The 18,008-nt window shown below is 41.3% G+C and overlaps 1 protein-coding gene across 1 annotated transcript in view; it reads right to left on the bottom strand.

Moving 5' to 3' along the window:
* Nucleotides 1-18,008, bottom strand: part of ADD3 (adducin 3) — a 97,730-nt gene that overhangs the window by 22,676 nt on the left and 57,046 nt on the right. The window contains exon 3 of the mRNA XM_084265024.1: nucleotides 4,928-5,151. Coding sequence (XP_084121150.1) covers nucleotides 4,928-5,122 — 195 coding nt within the window. The 5' untranslated portion in view covers nucleotides 5,123-5,151. The remainder of the gene's footprint in view (nucleotides 1-4,927; nucleotides 5,152-18,008) is intronic.

Genomic DNA, 18,008 nt, shown 5'->3' with positions numbered 1-18,008 from the left:
ATTTTCTGACATGTCTTAAATGATGTGCCAAGTTGAGCTCATCTCCCCTGGTAAATAAAATGCTGCACAGGTCGTATGACAAAAGCATGTGATTAAAAAAGCTATTGTGATGAGAAGAGGGTCATGACTCCCCAGCAGTATGTCATGAAGATGTCAGAGACGACCAAAGCCAGAGAGAGGAGGGAGCTGCAACGCCAGCAGCCCAGTGAGGAGGTTCCCAGGGGTTGTACAGGGTTGTGAGCCCTTCCTGGCAGATCTGAAAGACTTTTGAACTTCTGGGGAAAGAGCAGAGGAAGCTGAAACATGTAAGGAACTGAAAGGACTTTGATATTTTAAGAAAATAAGCTGCCTCAAAAGGGAGGGGTGCTGTGAAAATACTGCACGCTCACTCGATGCAAAGTAAAGAAAGCTAGGCAATTGCAAAAGCTGGGGGAAAAATAAATCAAACCATCCTTCATCTCTGTCCTGATGGTTTGAAAATAACACAGCCAGAATAAAAAAAACCCACCTCACGTGTGGGTGGGTTTGCTTGTTTTTGAGGAGAAAAATCTGCCTGTGTGCTGCATGCTAAGGCAGACTTCTGAATAGAGGAGCTGCTAAGCAGGACATACCTCCCCACTTTTTTGTGCAAGACCAAGCTGGCATGGGAGGCAGGGGCGTGTGTGCATGTACAAGGCAGGAAGGAAGAGAGGCAGAAGAGAGAAGTACATTTTTAACCTCAACATACCTCCCCGTCCCGATTTTGCAGTGTGGAGGACTAGACCTTAATCAGTGCCCTCATCTAATGGCAGCGCCGAGCCAGAGCCACGCTGAGCGCCCTGCAGCCACGATGGACTGGTAGGCACTCTACATCCAACATGGAATTAAAGCAAAGCACGGTGAGATCCTGCTGGCAAACCACTCAAAACCAAGCAAGCTCCAAATAACTGTGTGTTTCATGTGTAAAAATAGCAAGCCCACATGCAATGGTCTCAGCAAGCTGCACAAAACTTTCATTGGTAAACTGAAAACATAAGCTAGGCATTTAGATTCCAACATCTGGGCATTTTTATATTTATGTAGTTCATCCATTCAAGTCACTTTATACACAATTTTGATTACTCCAACTATCTCTCATATAACTGTATATCTTATGTACAAGAATGCATCCTCTTCCATTTCTGCTCTGGCCTGTAGCTTTTCTCCAAATACAATAATATAAAGTTTAAGGAGTGATGCTTATTTCCCATCGGGTTACACAGGTAGCTAAAGCCTGTAGTTAACCTTCCTACTGGTTAGGCAACTGTTTCGTGTGCACTTACTTGACTGGAAGCAGCCTGACACTGCTGCCCACCTGCAGAAACTCCCAACACCTTCCCTGGCCACTCTGGGAATGCTGTGGGGAGTTTCTGTATACACACAGAGCAACTTGATACTGAACTGTTCAGTTTTCATACACCTTAATTGCACAACCATTTCCTTTCTTTTTTTGGTGTGTGTGGTTGCCATGGCGAAGGCACCATCGAAATGGAGAAGGAAATGAAGGCTAGGAGGACTTGCATATCATAACTGAAGTACAGGACTTGATAATACAGCAAATAAGCGTCGACTCCTTAAAAGACATAGTTACTCTGTGTAACAAGCAATATAAGACTGGTTAGCATATAAAAAGACAGAACTTTTTAATTTCAGAGTTAAATTGGAAAACATAAAAATCCCAACTCCACCTTTTCAAATTGTGGGTCTGAGATACTTGACCCTTAAGATATCCAACACAAAGCAGTAACGTCAGTCCACTGCATAAATGCATTGCCTTTCCTTTAAAAATGCCAGCATAGTACCTGAACCTTCCAGACGTGCAGACAGTATTGAAATAAATGGTTTTATGCTAAAAATTGGCCAGCAGTACCACTGGATGCTATCAGACTGCTCAGACCTAGCTCATCTTAATGTGTTTCTACCTAACAGACACAGAACAGCAAACGTGCAGGTTCTATCAGATTCTCCATGGGTTACACGTAGTATTAAGAAACACATCTCAGAATGCACTGATAATGTCAGGACATTCTTTGTGGACAGTGGTCATAAAACTCTTGTAATCTGTTTAAGACTTATTATGAGCAGACTCTAAGACATTAGCAAACATCAGAGGTAATGAGAATAGCTTTTCAGTAGCTTTTAAATTTTTTAATTTAGGAAAGGGAAATCAGAGATTAGTCAGTCGTCAGCTTGCACATCAATATGTGCATCAAACAGCACATCAGAGACGTGCAGCAGTTTGATGTCTGGAGATGTCTGGTCAGGGCTGTATCCCTTACAATAACATGCACTGCACAAAACATACCGTGGATCCTAATTTATTTTCCTGCTAAATGATTTAGATTTTCTTACTTGAAAGAGAGAAAGAAAAAAAGCCTGTTAATAAAACAGATAAAATCAGTACCTAAGCTTTACAGTAAAAGACAGTGATTAACCCTTTAGTTTTATGCCATAATTCTTTGCTCATGTTCAGACAAGTTCACCTCGAGTCCATACATGCTTGTTTATTTTTAAGAAAAGTATTATCCTTGCTACATACATTACATACTTCCTAATACTTGCCAGATGATGAGTCAATGACTGTTTCTCTGATCTGAATGTACATATCAAGGCTGGGTGAAGATATGAATACATGTGTCTGAGACTAGGTGAAGATATAGCAGCAAGCAAGCTGTGCTTTAAATTGGGTCTGATAACCTCTCTTCCTCTTCTTCCAAACACCTTCAAACCATTTCCTCCTTGTCAACTCTGGAACTAACCAGAGAAGCAACAAAACTCTATGCAAACTTCTAATGCAATGTAATTCTACAGCTACAGAACAAACCCACTATGCACAATACCAGTTATTTCAATCCTAAACCTGTGTTATGCAGACTGGTAAGAGGAAAAATGCGTTCTGACCCTTTTGTGACACGTATTATGTTCAGGAGGGGACAAGGTAATTATTTTCAGTCTTGACTCTCAAGAACACTATGCCACATGGCAGCTGGAACCTGAAAGAAATAATGCAGTATCCAAACTCAAATTAGTTATGAGATTCAACCGAATGTCCATCAAGCACAGATACTGCATTAAACATGCTTTTATTTCCCCACCACCCAAGAAACCATTGCAGAGTTCCTCTAAACTTTCTATTTCAAGAAAAGAGACAATAAAAGGAGATACTTAAGTGAGGGTTAGCTCAGACACCTCCTCTTCATGCCTGGTCACACACTGAGCTCCCACATTCCCATTTCTCCCTGGCAGATGCCAGGAGCCGAGCAGGCAGCAGGCCCCTGGCTTATTTGGACAACTGCTCCCTTACACAACAAAAACTTGGAACTTACTGGCAGCTCCAAACAGCCACTTTACAAAAAGTGCTGGGGTCAGCTTCCCTTGCAGCAGGACACGAGCAGCAGCCCAGCAGCTCTTCATTCTCCAACCTTCTATTAACCAGTTACCTAGGCTCAGGAGTTGCCCCTCTTTATCCCTCTTCCTAAAATCTGCACGCTAGCATTGTATCTATTAAAAAACCCCCAAACCCACAGAGGCTGTGGCAAAGGGACATTTCTTATGTTAGGCAGACTTGGCACAAGGTCACCCAAACCTGTTGCCAAGGTCAGTTATGCTCATGAGATCCAATACTGCCATCAAAAGGGCCAAAGAATAACTCACATACAAACCCAAACAAGATCTCTGTAACTTATTTTTATCTGTTAGGCTAAAGATCTAGTCTTTGCTGTGAGTATTGGCTGTTCATAACATGAATATTTTAACAGGAAGGAGCAGACTCTGATCAGATTTTATAATTGAGTGTTTAACATAAAATTATCATGATTAAAGCATAATGCAATACCTCCTTAGAGTATTTTCTTTTTTTTAAAAAAAAGATTGTCTGCAAAACCAAACTTACACAAATTGACTTGCAAGTAATAAATTCCTTAGTCAACAGGTTCACATTATACTCAGAGCAAGACACAGATCCAAGAGGCACTCCATGACAACACTTTAGCAAACAATCCTGTTATTCATGGATGACTATAATAGGGTGATTACTAACAGCTGTTTGCAATCTCATTACATATGAAAAAGCTTTAAAAAACCTGCAGAAGAAGCACCCCAACTTACAGAGGAACCAAAGAGAGGAAGATCTGCAAAGCTGCTTAACCCCCTTCCCAGTCCCGTTATCCTCATTACCCACAGTACACCCCAACACCCCCAAAGGCTCACCCTTTCATAGTCCTTACTCCCTACGGCTTCAAAATACTCAAGGCAACAGTATTACTTTCCAATGTACTTGTCAGGTTAAACACAAAGAATGCATGCATTAAAATATAAATTAAAACCACTTTCAGGGTGGTTCCACAGATTTATATGTAGCCGACAAGCACTGAGCTTACAGAACTAGCAGATGAGTGCCAATATGGCCATGTATGGGTATGTTCACCCCCAAGGACATGAAAAGAAGACACAGTCTAGCTTTTAAACAAACTTAACCTAATTAAAATTGTTAATTAAAGCATTCCTAATGCAAATGATAGGTTAATATTCAAACCCAGAAAGCAGAACATTACCCAATGCCCTAATTTGTTCCTATTTGACTGGTGACTCCTTCACTTTCTTCCCTGCCCCTAAGTATTAATTAGGTACCCTGCAGCCAGCCAGATCTTTCTGCAATACTGCAAGGAAGCATAAGACCATAAAAGCATTAGAGGAAAAAACAACACAATAAAGGCTGCTTGTTCACAGGCAAAAAACTGTGCAGACAAAATGTTGGATGATCTGTTTAGTGACTCTTCTTAAAAGATGGTCCAGAGCTATTCTAGCTAGCTGTGATGCAGATTTCTTTTTTTAAGTCTCAGAAAATTAACCAGGAATCTCAACAAAACAATACTCCTTCATTCTGATCCCCCCCTTTCTCCCAACTCACAGGGCTCTGCAGTATCTGAGTGACCCTCTTCCTTTGCTCCATCATATTGAAGTCCTGCCTCAAGTCAGGAGACATGTTTCTCTCTCGAATATACTCCGGGTCATTCTCGTTGATGCGATCGAAGTACCGCTCTTTGTGAGGCATCGTGGCCGGGGGAGGAGTAGTGATCACCACCTGACTGGCATCAGCACTCATGCTTCAACACTGAGGATGGTAGGCTTCACCTGAAACAAAGAAGGAGAAAGAAAGACTAACCATTAAAAAGAGGGCACTGAATATAACTCAAGTCTGGACACAACTAACGTTCTTTTTAACCTCTGTAATCTCTGCAGAGCAAGATCAAAAATTAAAGAAGTAAGAATCATAATCACAACAATAATGAAAGATTTTAGAAAAGTGTTTAAAACCATCAATGATTTCTCTGATAATGCATAGCCATCACTATTCAAGTTCAAATAGAAACCCAGCAGCATACAATTAAGAATTATGACATTCAAAATGACCATAATATATTTTATGACAAACTTTCCTGTATCATTTTACACTGCATTCATCAACTCCCCCACGGCTTTTTATATAGCTCTCCTTCCTGACATGTTCAACCAAACACACCCCGAAGACGGGGCCTCTGTTTAACATCCTCTCAGAGCTCAGATCCCAACTCGAACGAAGACATTCCTCAATTACAGCATTTCCGAAGCATCTTGTAACCCCAGCTTAAGGGGAAGGCGCCGGGCTGCTGGAAGACTGACAGGGGATGTCTGCAGAGCTCCGCTGGTGCCTGCGTTTTCAGGAGGAACTCAGAGATACTGAGGGAACTGCAGAAAAGGTTGTACGTTGGGTTGCACAGGACTGCAGCTGCACCCACAGCAAACAGCTGAGTTTTAGCTTTCCTCCTCTTGTGCACCACGATCCTCACTAAAGCTCATTACATTAGGGAAAGCAAACCAAAAAACTTTCATGTCTTCATTTAGGAAACCTGATAAGCACTTGTAAACACAAACCAAACTGGATCAAAAGCAGGAAAGCAGACACCTCAATATAAAAAAAATCAGGCTCAGAAGCACTCAGGAACACTGTTCCTCAAATGGGTACTGAAGAGGGATGTCTTCTCAGGTGAGAAGAAAGAGAAGCAAGATTTGTAGTAAGAGATAGTGTGTTATGAAAATACGTTTTAACATGTAAATATCTAGATTCAATATATTTAATATAAAAGTATTTGCATGCAAATGTATGTGGTATGTAAATAATTCACCTCTTCAGAGGAAAAAAAAGCCAAACATGAAGGAATGAGAGATGTCAAGCAACATTAAGCTATCGGTGGTTTAAAGCATCCTTGCTCTGTGGTACAGTTCTGCATCCCTCCTTTGGGTCAGCAACTTCTGTTCGGGACGTTCTGTAAACAGTGAACTGACACGGGGCATCTGAACCCTGCCAACTACAACCTTAACATATTTTCCAGGTGAAACATTTGGGGACATCCCTGTTAAACCCAGTTTCAGTGACCCAAGCTGTCCTCCTGCCTGTGACAAGCTGTTTCAGTCCTTGTACTACACCCTCTTCTGTGCAGCCACACCACAAACCAGACTGGCAGGAGGATGCAAACTGGTTTTCTGCCAGTTTCCCACACTGACGCCCAAGAGGCTTTGCTGGCATGCTGCAAGGGACAGCACAAGGATGGAATCCTAGGGCACTGCTGCCCTGCTACCAAACATATAGGTTATGATACATTTGGGGATTGAGATGAAGTACAACCAACACCCTTCTAAAAAACAATCACTACAGGTTGTCATTACTTTCTTTCCACCGTCCTCCTTTTTTGTTGTTGTTGTTTTTGAGGGAGAAAACACACTCTGGGATGCAACATTATCCAGTGGCACGCAGAGCTCACAAGATGTACCTGCCATACTGGATGAACATACTATGTTCTGGGACACATTACTCACATCCAAGCTCTATGAACTCTGACAGTGTTGTTACAGAGGCTGTGGAAGCACACCAGTGAGCTTTGCACTTGCTGCTTGAGTACCGCTCAAGTTCATTCTGCATTTACTGACTGATGACTGTGAAGACTGCTGCGTGCAATCAATTTGGGGATGCTGGGGAGAAGACAAGGGGCTTGCTTCAAAGAAGTGGGGGTTTGGGAATAATCTAGTAGAAGTATAAAGGGGCTTAAGTTATTCTAAAGAATGAACTATTGTCTTTTCCATCCAGGAGCACTGAAGCAGAAGAATAAACCTCTTGGGACAGTGTTTGGGGATACTATCACAGCTCAGCATCCCTCTGTTCAGATTAGAAGATACACCCTAATAAATGTAACCATATACAATGTCTTCCCCTCCCCCTGAAAAGCAGGGTTTAAGAAGTAAAAGAAAAAAAACACCATAAGAAGACACAAGACCATGAGCTCACTCTTCAAATGCCACAAAGTATGAAGACCTTGAGACCAGACTTCTCAACCTACACAGTTCTCCATCTGCAATGGGGTATAGACCTCTGAGTCACAACAGACACCTTCCAGCACCTGCTGGCAACTCTAGAAAAGCAGTCTAGAAATGCAGATGGCAAGAACCTTGATTGAACTGGCAGCCAGCTGCGACTCCTGCTCTTCAGTTACTTCTTCCCAGAAGTTGCCATATCCAACTGTTTTTTTCCTAAAATGCTCCTGAATCCCATTAACCCCAAGTGGCAAATAGTTGCTCAACTGCTGATCCACTCGGGTGGTTGGACCAACTACACGCATGTCTGAACTTCAAAAACTTATTGTTATTATTATAGGTTTACAGGATATAATTAGTTCAAGTCCGTTACTTTGCAATTCATTCTTACAGTGAGAGAAAAGCCCATTCAGCAGTAAAGAGACACAAATGTGACAGGCAATACCTAAAAATCCACAAAAGAGATTTTTCTAATTGCTTTGGACTTCATTTTTTTCCCCTCTTCCCTTTCTGAGTGGTTTGTTACCTCTAGCCATTAAGATTACAACATTAAAGTCCTTGTACTACAAAAAAACCCCTCAGTTACTGAACATAATATGGGTATTGGGTCCGGTTGTTCTTATTAGGTCTGGTTCAATGCCCGCTCTGTTGGGCCCAGGCTGACATTCATATAACCCCTACTGTTCTGCTGGAAAAATTTCAAACAAATCAGCCATTCTTTTATTATTTATTTGCATCTTGCTCTGATTTTTTTTTTTTCCTCCTTTTTTCTTTTTAAAAAGGACACTTGTTAAAAAATGTGCTCAGCTTTTGGGGATCTAAAAATCTGCACCTCCTTCTCAGCATGGGACTGGCAACAACACAGAAGTATTTACAGAAAATACAGATCTCAAAGGCTGGGAATTGCGATAGGGGATTCTCTCCACTTCTCCATTTTTTGGGTGAAATTCTTTTGCCTAAAAGAAAAGTCAGCTTTGCTGTAAGGCTACTTTTGGATTCTACCATGGTGATCATCTTCCTGTGTGGTACTAGCTTGTGTTTCCTAAGTGTGCTATGCTGCTTGCATTGGCAAGACTGGTGCCTACAAAGACCAAGGCACAGGTGGGAATGAGGGATCCTACACCCCTGCAGCAGCCAGGCACTAAATGTAGACTGCTCAGAAAGGATGAACACACACAGAGAAATCAAACGTAAACTAAGACCTCATTTTGTCCTGGTGGGAGCCATCACTCTTGCTCAGCTGACTCACACATTTTAGCCCAATTTAGCCCAACACACATAAGCTGTCATGCCAAGATGATTCAAAGTAAACTGCTCCTCTGCATTCCTGGCCTGCAGCTCAATTACTCCAATGGGAGGCAAAAGAAACTAGGAAGAGCCAGTGATTGTGTCACTTGTTAATCTAACTCTGCTTCCCCCAGCCTAGTTAGGCTCTCCTAGTTGATACTGAAGTGAACTTTGATACTGCTACAGAAGAAAACAGGTCATGTCCTCCCATGATTTGATCCTTATATAGCTCATGGCGTTGGCCTCCCTATTCTGTTCCGTATTTTAGACCTGTAATTGGGCTACAGAGAGAAACTAGTACATTGCACCTTCGTCAGGAGGATATGCATTTCTCTACTTAGAAGTAAGCTCTATTTAACAAAAGCTTCCAATTTATTCCAGGAACTTGGAACTGTTGATTTTAGGCTGCAACATTAAGTCCTTAGAATCCCCATCTGACACTTTGTAAAGTCTAAGTAACATGCTGTGCTGCTTTTGTTGGAATAACTGTTTTCAATGCCAAATCACAAAAGCAGCTCAAAAATAATAATGAGGTCAGAGAAACAAGGAGGACTGAAGGAAAAAAAAAAATAAGAGCAAGAGACCAAATGCAAGGAAAATTTATCTTGCCAAAGAACACCCCAGAAAGCACTGACTTGATATGTTTACATCTTATATGCATTCAGTACGTTAAGAAAGAATAAATACCACCGTAAGAGAAAGACAGAGCAAGAGAAAAGAGGTGAAATCGTTAGATCACCTAGCAACAAATCTTTAACCTACCTTCTATGCTGATTTTTTATGGCTGTTTTCAGACATCCCCATTCAGTTTCTCTATGCAGTGCAATCCATCTCCTGTTTGAGAGTTTCCAGCACTGCAAACCAGCAGTGCGCACACCGCATCGCTAACGGGTACGGCTGATTTCAGGTCTGAGCATCTGAGCTAGACTGTGCTGCATCTGAGCGTTCCTTCTTTAAGGAGCACCTTGTGTTTTTCTGCTCTTGCTATTTCTCTCCTGCTTGTTTTTAAGGAACAGCCTGGTCTTTCTTCCCCTCCTCCAGTATCTTGTCTGCCAAGAGACTTGTTGGAAGCAAACTGGGTGTCTCTTGATCTCAGTTCCAGCCTCCCTATGAAACAGGCAGGTTCCAGTCTGAATCAAAGCCTCAGCTTTAGCCAACACCGTCAGCTACACAAGTAAGCTGGCAGAAACACGCCTAAGGAGTATGAGGGGATGGTTAAGAGGAGAGGGTCACCTTCGCTATCTTCTGGCATTAGGAAGTCAACTGTTCATCCTCTCTCCTGTAAGTGTTAGTTATGACATAGAATTGAGTAATTCAACCTGTTCTAGGGAAACAAATATTTTTGGAAAAACACCTTAAAATCTTTTTGTTTTATTCTCCTGATCAGGGCATCAAATATCATTAATATTTGACAATATGTTGACGTATATATATATATTTTAAATGTTACAAGGGGGTTAGGTTTCATTTATGTCTCACCTTACACACTGGTCAGATAAGTAAGGTGTACATTCAGACGTAAGATTTTCTAACTGCAATGTGTAAAATGAAAAATACTTCAATTACACTAGGTAAGTAGCTTTGTTCAAGATTATAGTAACTGATTTTACTAACAAACAGTGATTCTGTACACAAGCACTCAAGTCAAACTGTTGAGTTACACTCTTAAACTGACACAAGGTAGTATTTGCAATAAATAAATAAGAGCAGTCACACCTTCCTCTAACCTTCCCAGCCATTCAGTCTTTCTGCCTCCCCAGCCTCATGCCAGTAGATGTCTGTAAAGTCAGATGGTGGAACGGGTAGGAGAAACTACTCTTTGGATGAGTTTGAATATTTGTTTTAACTTCTGGGTTTTTAAAATGGTTTTATTTTCAGCGGTATCAGTTCCCCCAGCCAGCAAACCACACATCTACACAAGTGTTTGTTCCGAAACAAAGGCGGTGTTGATATGGGGGTGTCTATTACTGCTTCTTCCAGCAGCGACACAGGCATAAATAACTTCTCATACTACAGCCCAAACGGGTTACAAATCAAATATTCTAACCCAGCGCTGCATATTTCATTCAAGTCCTTCTTTACACAGAGTAAGCTAATGAAATAATCATCATCTCCTTTCAGATACCACATTAAAGAGACTGTATGGCGGCAGTACATACTTTTCCTAAGGAATAAGAACTTGAGTGTATTTGAACCTTGGTTTTGTGTTCCTGTGTTAAATCTAAAGCATTCTTTTTGCCCAATTATGTACTGCAATATTAAAGTCAACATAAATATTCAAGCTGTGCAAATCCCACTTTACTCAGTGTAAACAGGAACTGATCCAGCTACTCTTTACTGTCAGAAAGTGCGATGACGTAGTGGGCTACTGACAGCCACCCAAAATATGAGGGCTATACCTCTACCTTTAACTGAAGATGTGGTGTCTTCTCTGTTAAGGACGGCTCCTTATAAACACACCCGCCTGGAGCAGGTGCAGTCTGCACCTCCACATTTGCAGGCCAGCAGCCTGCCAACATTTTTCAGCACAAGCAGTGCAGGGAAGAAAAAAAACCCAAGGAACCCAAGCCTTAGAAGGATAATTTGATGTATCCAATATGTTCTACCACATGGCTGTAAGTGCTGTTTGCATGTGTTAAGTCTCATAAACGAACTTCTATGCTTAACCCTGTAGACCCAAACTACTGTGAATCATTCACGTTTTGGTATTCCTTCACTGCTGTGTGAACAGTTTTAGTGACAGAGAGAACTCTGGATGAGCAAGTTATCCAGTTAGTATCATCCAGCGACAGGATGACAGAAGACAAAGCCAGTCTCGAAAGCACAACCCCTAATTCAGATCCAAGTACTGAACCTCCTATGCTGAAGAAAGGCTCTACACAACTGGGCTATTTCCACTGTTTTATTGCACGACCCTTAAGCAGTCAGCAGCATTAGAGGCCTCCTTGCTTCACTCCTAAAAATAATGTTTTCTGTTTTATTAGCACATTGTTAAGGCTGTGCAGACAATAAGAACACTTGGAGATTATACTGTTCTTTACAAAAAAGATTCAAGTCAGAATAAAGCCTGTCACACAGCTAAACCAGTCACAGAGAAGTTAACAAGAGGAGGAATTGTGAGCTTGTTGGTGAAACGATGCACAAAGGTACTCCTGCATCTCCCCAGGAAGGGATTGGCTGCACTGGAAGAAACAAAGCATAGAGATGTCAGAGTGGAAGCAGGGGATTCATGTCACACCTTAACTATACATTATAAATACTCTTTTCTCCTGCTGGGAAGTTGCCCACACCAGTTTTCTGTAACAGTATGACAGAAGTAAATATAAACTATTAATTTGTAATGTCAAAGAGACAGAGTAAATTGTCACCCAAATCTCGCTCTACAAGGTCAGCCACCCACAGATATCACTTGGTTTGTGGTTTCCCTTTCCCTAAACTTGTTACTTTAAAAGCAAGTTTTCTTCGCAGTAGTTGTATTTCCTCCTTTTACTTGTTATTTTTAACAAGTTTTTTTTATACATATTTTAATCTAATTCACTGCAATTTACCAGAAACAGTTTTAAAGCCAAGTTATATTTTGCTCAGCTGTGTATTATTTACATAGGTAAGTGTCTGCATATATCTTGAAAGAATATTAAGCTGCATTGTGGAGTGCCAATAGCTGTCACCTCTGCTCAGGTACACAGGGCAAGTGGTTCTATGAAGTGGTGTGGAGTCCATGGATGGGGACTTTTTTCAAGGTAATTACAAAAAAAAATTGAAAAATAGCTTCCCTAAATTGAATAGAAACACCAGAACAGCTATAAAATTAAATTATTTGGTAACTGTAAATCACTTCTGTACTTACAAGACTTGAAAAGCCTGTCAGTCCTACCTCACACCCACTTTTCCTCCTTTTTCTTTCATCTTTTATGTTACACTGAAGTTGGTGAAAGAGCTCAGTAAAAAGGAGCTCAATGATGAGAACAGAAGTTTCTCGTGGTTTAAGCTGTTTTTCTACGGCGGCATTAAATTTAAATTAAGATTTTTAAATTAAGATTTCACACAGAGGACATGAGACCCCTCAAAAATATCAAGCACTAACTTAAATAACCTGCTTCTGTCCGAAGGCAAGACCGCTGCTTGCAGAGTGGCCTCCCAGCAGCAGAAAGCTAAGGAGATGTATGGGAGCTGCTGGGGAAAAGAAAACCTCTCCCTATGGCACATGCAGAAAAGCTGCTCTCCCACAAAGCACAGATGCACTCAAAGACAACAACGGAAATGAAGTCACTTCCCCCTTACCATTCTTCTGCTCATTCCCACTTTGCTGCAGAATAAAAATCCACCTGCTGCTCACACAACTCCCTCCTCCTCCCCCCCCCCCCAACCTTCTCTGCTCCAGGGCATTTCAACATGAATTGCTTCAGATTTCCAAGCTGCAAGAAGCTTTATTCCCTTACAGTGTTTTGGACTTCTGCAAAGAATAAGGATCTGACTGCAAAAGACCTCTGGCAAGGATCCAGCCAGGACAGTGATGGCAGAAGTGCCTCTGCTCCTGACCACGCTCAACCTGTAACAACTCAAGTCTCTTCTGGAAGTTATTCCTTTTGGCCAACCCAAATGAGGACAAAGCACTGTCTCTTTCCTAATGCCACCTCAGAACTTAAGACACTACAGAGAAGAAACTATTCATCCAGCTTTAATCACTTAAAAAACTATTAAGAATACACCTGCTAAAATCATCCCTTAACAGCAGTTCTAGAAAGCACATAAATACAAGTGTAATTCCACTGTGCCAGCAGACCATGGGACATAGGAAGGTCCAGGCCCTCTGGAACATCTCCCAGCTGCATAGCCTGCTCCATAGAGACTGCTTATGGGTCAGTGCAGCCCTGATGGGCTCTCCCAGGCTGGCAGTGCTTTTCAGCTCTCACTGACACTGTTTTGTTACCCTTTTTTACAGATGACAGTGTTTACCCATCCACATCAAACATGTTTAGATCCTTGGAACAAAAGCCATAAATATTATGAGCCAATATTTACATATTTCAAAGAATCCATTAGTGATCTTGGCACTTACTGGGCATTAACGTCCTGTCTTTATCCACCCCAGACAATAACTGATACTCTGCAGAGTAGTATCAACATGGGACACAAGTAAACTACACTTGCAGAGCAAAAATCAGATGATTTGTGTTTGATCTTACTTAAGTCAGGGAACCCCACAAAATAACGTTAGGGAGCTTTAACCCTAAATGTATATTTCAGACCTGTTTCAAAACCAGAAAATAAGACAAATCCCAGTTTTCAATAGGAACACCTGCTTGGCTTTGGGGTTTTATTTTATTATTTTTTTAAGGATGCTGATGAAACTCAAATGCTGCAGCACCAATGCAGTTTCAACTTTTGGTTCTCATGACCCAGCTCCTACCCATGCTACAAAGAGAGAGTAGAACACAGGGTGTGTGGGAAGGACAGTGTTTTGGATTCATCCAGTTTTAGGTATATCTGGGATGTTGGTAATGAAAAGCAAAGGCAGTATTTTCCAAAACACTGCAACTTTAAGATAACAAAAAGCTTTGTAAAAAAATTTTTTTTAAAGACTTATCTCTGCTTATCTGCATAATCACTTGTGGCTAAGTTAACTAAAAATATTTCACGAGTCAGTAGGCAACAGAGAGCTAAATTAAAAGATTACGTCCTGTTAGTACTTATCCCTATTAAGCTGTGAAAGTACGCAAACACCAAACCCCCACACATACACAAGCAGTGGCTGAAAAATCTCCCTAAATCCTTTGAAAAAGATGAAACCTGGGTTCCTTTACAACATAAACCAAGTACCCATGCAACAGTAAAAGCTGACGGCATTCAAAACCTTTCACATTTTGCAACTCTTCCTCTCCCTCTTGCAATGCTAAGCCTCCAGCTTCCTCCAGTGACTTTTTTTCTTGGGCTTTCTCTGAACTGCACAGATGCAAGGGCAGACAGTTTCATAACTCCACGTACATCTGCACAAAGACTGATGTAGAAGAGCCAAGTTTTTAATGAAAATAATTTTTCTAAAAACCCCGTTGATTTACACCAACCTGGAAAACACCATTTGGAGTAACTAGGGCTACTCTTGGCAATCTGCAAAGGGCCCTCCTCGGTCACTGGTACAACGTGTGACATTAGATATCAGGGAAAACTCTCATTGATCCCAGGACACATCAAAAGCCTTCTTGATTTACGCCAGTTTGATTATCCTGAGAAATGTCACGGCCAAAGCAACTGCCTCCTGGGTTCTGCTGGAGGGTCAGAGGCTGCAATAGTGGGCAACCCAGATGATCGACACAAGGCAACTGCTGGATTTTACACATGTTTACACCAACAGCTGATCTCGTGTATGGCAGCACGCAGCCAAACCTTTTTATAGCCCAAACCCCTGGAGTTCATCCGCTTCACATCAAATCCTGACCTTTAGCACCACCAACAGCTCAGCGAATACCCCCATTTAAGACCACCACCATGCACTGCCCATATAGAATTGCAGCTCAACACCCTCCGTGAACGGGAAACCCACCCAACAGCTAATCTCCGTGGGGACATTTGTAACTGGAGACTTAAGAAAGGCAGACAAAATAGTGCCAGGCCTTCAATCATAAAGTCTTCAGGACAAATTGCATCTTCATTGATACTCTATGCACCACACCCCACACGATTCCCCCCAGTTCATCTTGGGATTTCTGAATCCCTCTACTATAAATTTTAAATAGGGAACAATAACATAAATCACATTAAGACACAAATACCAGCTTGACCATGTCAAAACAAATTGGCTAACTTCTCAAAAAAAGGATTTTTAACGTTTTACTGATCTGTATGTACATCCTCATGCTAAACAGAAAAGAACATTTTGAAAAAGCTGATTTATGGTAGTTTTAGTCAGTAACTAAGAATGATTTAGATAAAATGACACAATTGCATATACTGATTTCACATATGAAGAACAGGCAGAGTGGGAACATTATTTCTTCAGGTTTTTAATCCTGACTGTGCAGCAGGCACATTACCATTGACTGGCCATGAGAAACATGGAAAAAAAAATCCCTGGGCATCTGAAGAAGAGCTACATGTTTATTAGAATAAATGCTCAAAAAATGCAAGCTACAAATAGACATGTAGAGGGAAGGCTGTTGGTTGGACTTTAACAATTGGTATCAACTGTAAGTCACTATTCCCAAACTATGCTGACAGTGTATTTTCTCACCTCTTTCAGTCTCCAAAGGATCATCCTTTTTTCTTTACTACTGGAATTAGTTTTGCTTTAAGAGACAAGACAATTTTTCCCCTCCTTGGTCCATTTGTAAACATAAATGTTAATGTATGTTAAAGTGTAACATGAAAGTATTAACGAACACACAGAATTTGATTGAGGTTATAGTTGCATACCTAATCCATACAAAAGTATCTTTAGAGAACTTAAGTCAAGCACACCTTATGCTACAGGTTTTCATGTCTTCCTGGTTGGCTTGAGACAATCCCTCCCCTCCCAATTCACGTGTTGCAGCTCCTCACCTCACAAAATACCATCCCTAGCTGTGCCAGCACACCTCTTCATGAAGGTAAGGTCTAAACAGCACACACAAAAAAACCCAGGGGTAAAAATAATTTAGGGGAGAAGGGAAGTGGAAAGTATGGAGCAGAGAAGGGCCCCATGAAAGTTCAGTGGGCAGACAGGCCCTCCTCCTTGAACATTAACAAGGTAGGTACTTAATTAACTGCATTCAAAGCATGTGGCTTTAATTATCCTTTCCAGGAAAATCCCTACAATTTATGGTGGTACGACAACTCTTCTTCACTCACATTGCTAATATTGTTTCCTGCTCACTTTGAAAGAATTAAAAAAACCAACCAGCTACCTAACAGCTAAATACAAAAGACTTTCATTTGCAGTCAAAGGAAAACCTATATAAATATGCACATTAATCTCAATTTACTTGGCCTGCATTTGACCTGCTTCTCATCTCTGCCGCCTTTCGCTCACGGTACTAGAAAAGCAAATTGAATTTAAAAAGCCAAAGGTCTGCTACTCCTTCAGGAATGGAAAACTGCTCCACTGAATTTCAAGAAAGCCAGCCTGATGTTAGAGCGGCATTTTGGACTTAACCACGGCACTGATCAGAGAAGCAGGTGTGACCAGAGCAGTGGCCAGCACAGGCCTGAGCAAGTACTCAAGATTTACTAACAACAGCACATAGAAACACAGAGGAGGGTATGGTGAGTAAGCATTAAGCACAGTAGAGAATAGTTGTTTAAAAGTAAAAAAGCAAAACATGTAAATACTTTATAATTAGGTTACTATTATTTTCTAGTGCATGCAAGCATTTACCTACTTTTAGCTCCTAACTCCCATCATCACTTGTAAGCACTGAGTCTAGATAAGAGACACACCACAAGAGACTACTCCAGTGTCACAGAGAACGGATGCGCCCTGGCATGCCACACAAAATCCTAGGGACTAGTGTTCTAGAAAAAACCATCGCAGATGTTCACAAAACCAGCCAGCTATTGAACACTTCTTGAGATGAAAACCTTCCTCTCTCATGTCCTAAGCATTTGCATGAAGCATGAATAAAACTGGCAGATTTTTCACATCTGAAGAGGAGCCAGTCCAACGTACCAGGAACAGGATTTCCTAGCAGCCGAAGCGGCGCAGACCCACACCATCCACCACAGACAGCTTCAGGAGACACTTTTTACTAAAACACGGTCATGCAACTGAAAAAAAAGCTTCCTCATGGTATCTCTTGGAGGAGAAACAAACCAGGCACTCAAATTAGTTGTGGCACCCACAAGTAAGAAGTCCAGTTGTGAAGATCTTGATTACAGTTTTGAAGACAAGGTGCTCCCTCAGATCTTTTCCCAAACAGTTCTTCCAGGTTTGACTTTTGTTTGCAGTTTCAAGATAGGAACATCTTACACAGCTAAGAGGGTTTTGCACTGTTTGCAGGAAAGTATAAAAACACTTTACAATAGAGAATTTTAAGTGGTCTTAGTTCTGCAAGATCACAAGTTCAACTAGTTATGTGCACTTACACTGGACTGGTTTGGGTCATTATGCTATGATCAGATGGAATGAGCAACTTTTACATCTCTTTAACCTCAGCACCAAAATCCTACATCTTTCTCTTCTAACCAGATACCAACTTTCATAGTGTGCAGAAGAAAAACTTTTTACCTTTGTACCAAGTTTGGCTTAAAGGAACCAGTAGGCTCAAATGTTAAGTGTCAGGAGTGAACACATGCACAGTGTGATCAGGTAAGAGGTCATTTCCATAGAGCTGCAGGTGAACAAGCAGGTACTTGGAGCTCTCACTGGCACACAGCATGAGCCC

The sequence above is a fragment of the Gallinula chloropus genome (assembly GCF_964237585.1).
Source record: "Gallinula chloropus genome assembly, chromosome: 5".
NCBI lineage: Eukaryota > Metazoa > Chordata > Aves > Gruiformes > Rallidae > Gallinula > Gallinula chloropus.
The sequence above is the reverse complement of the archived record's forward strand: the minus strand, read 5'-3'. Positions and strand labels throughout refer to the sequence as shown.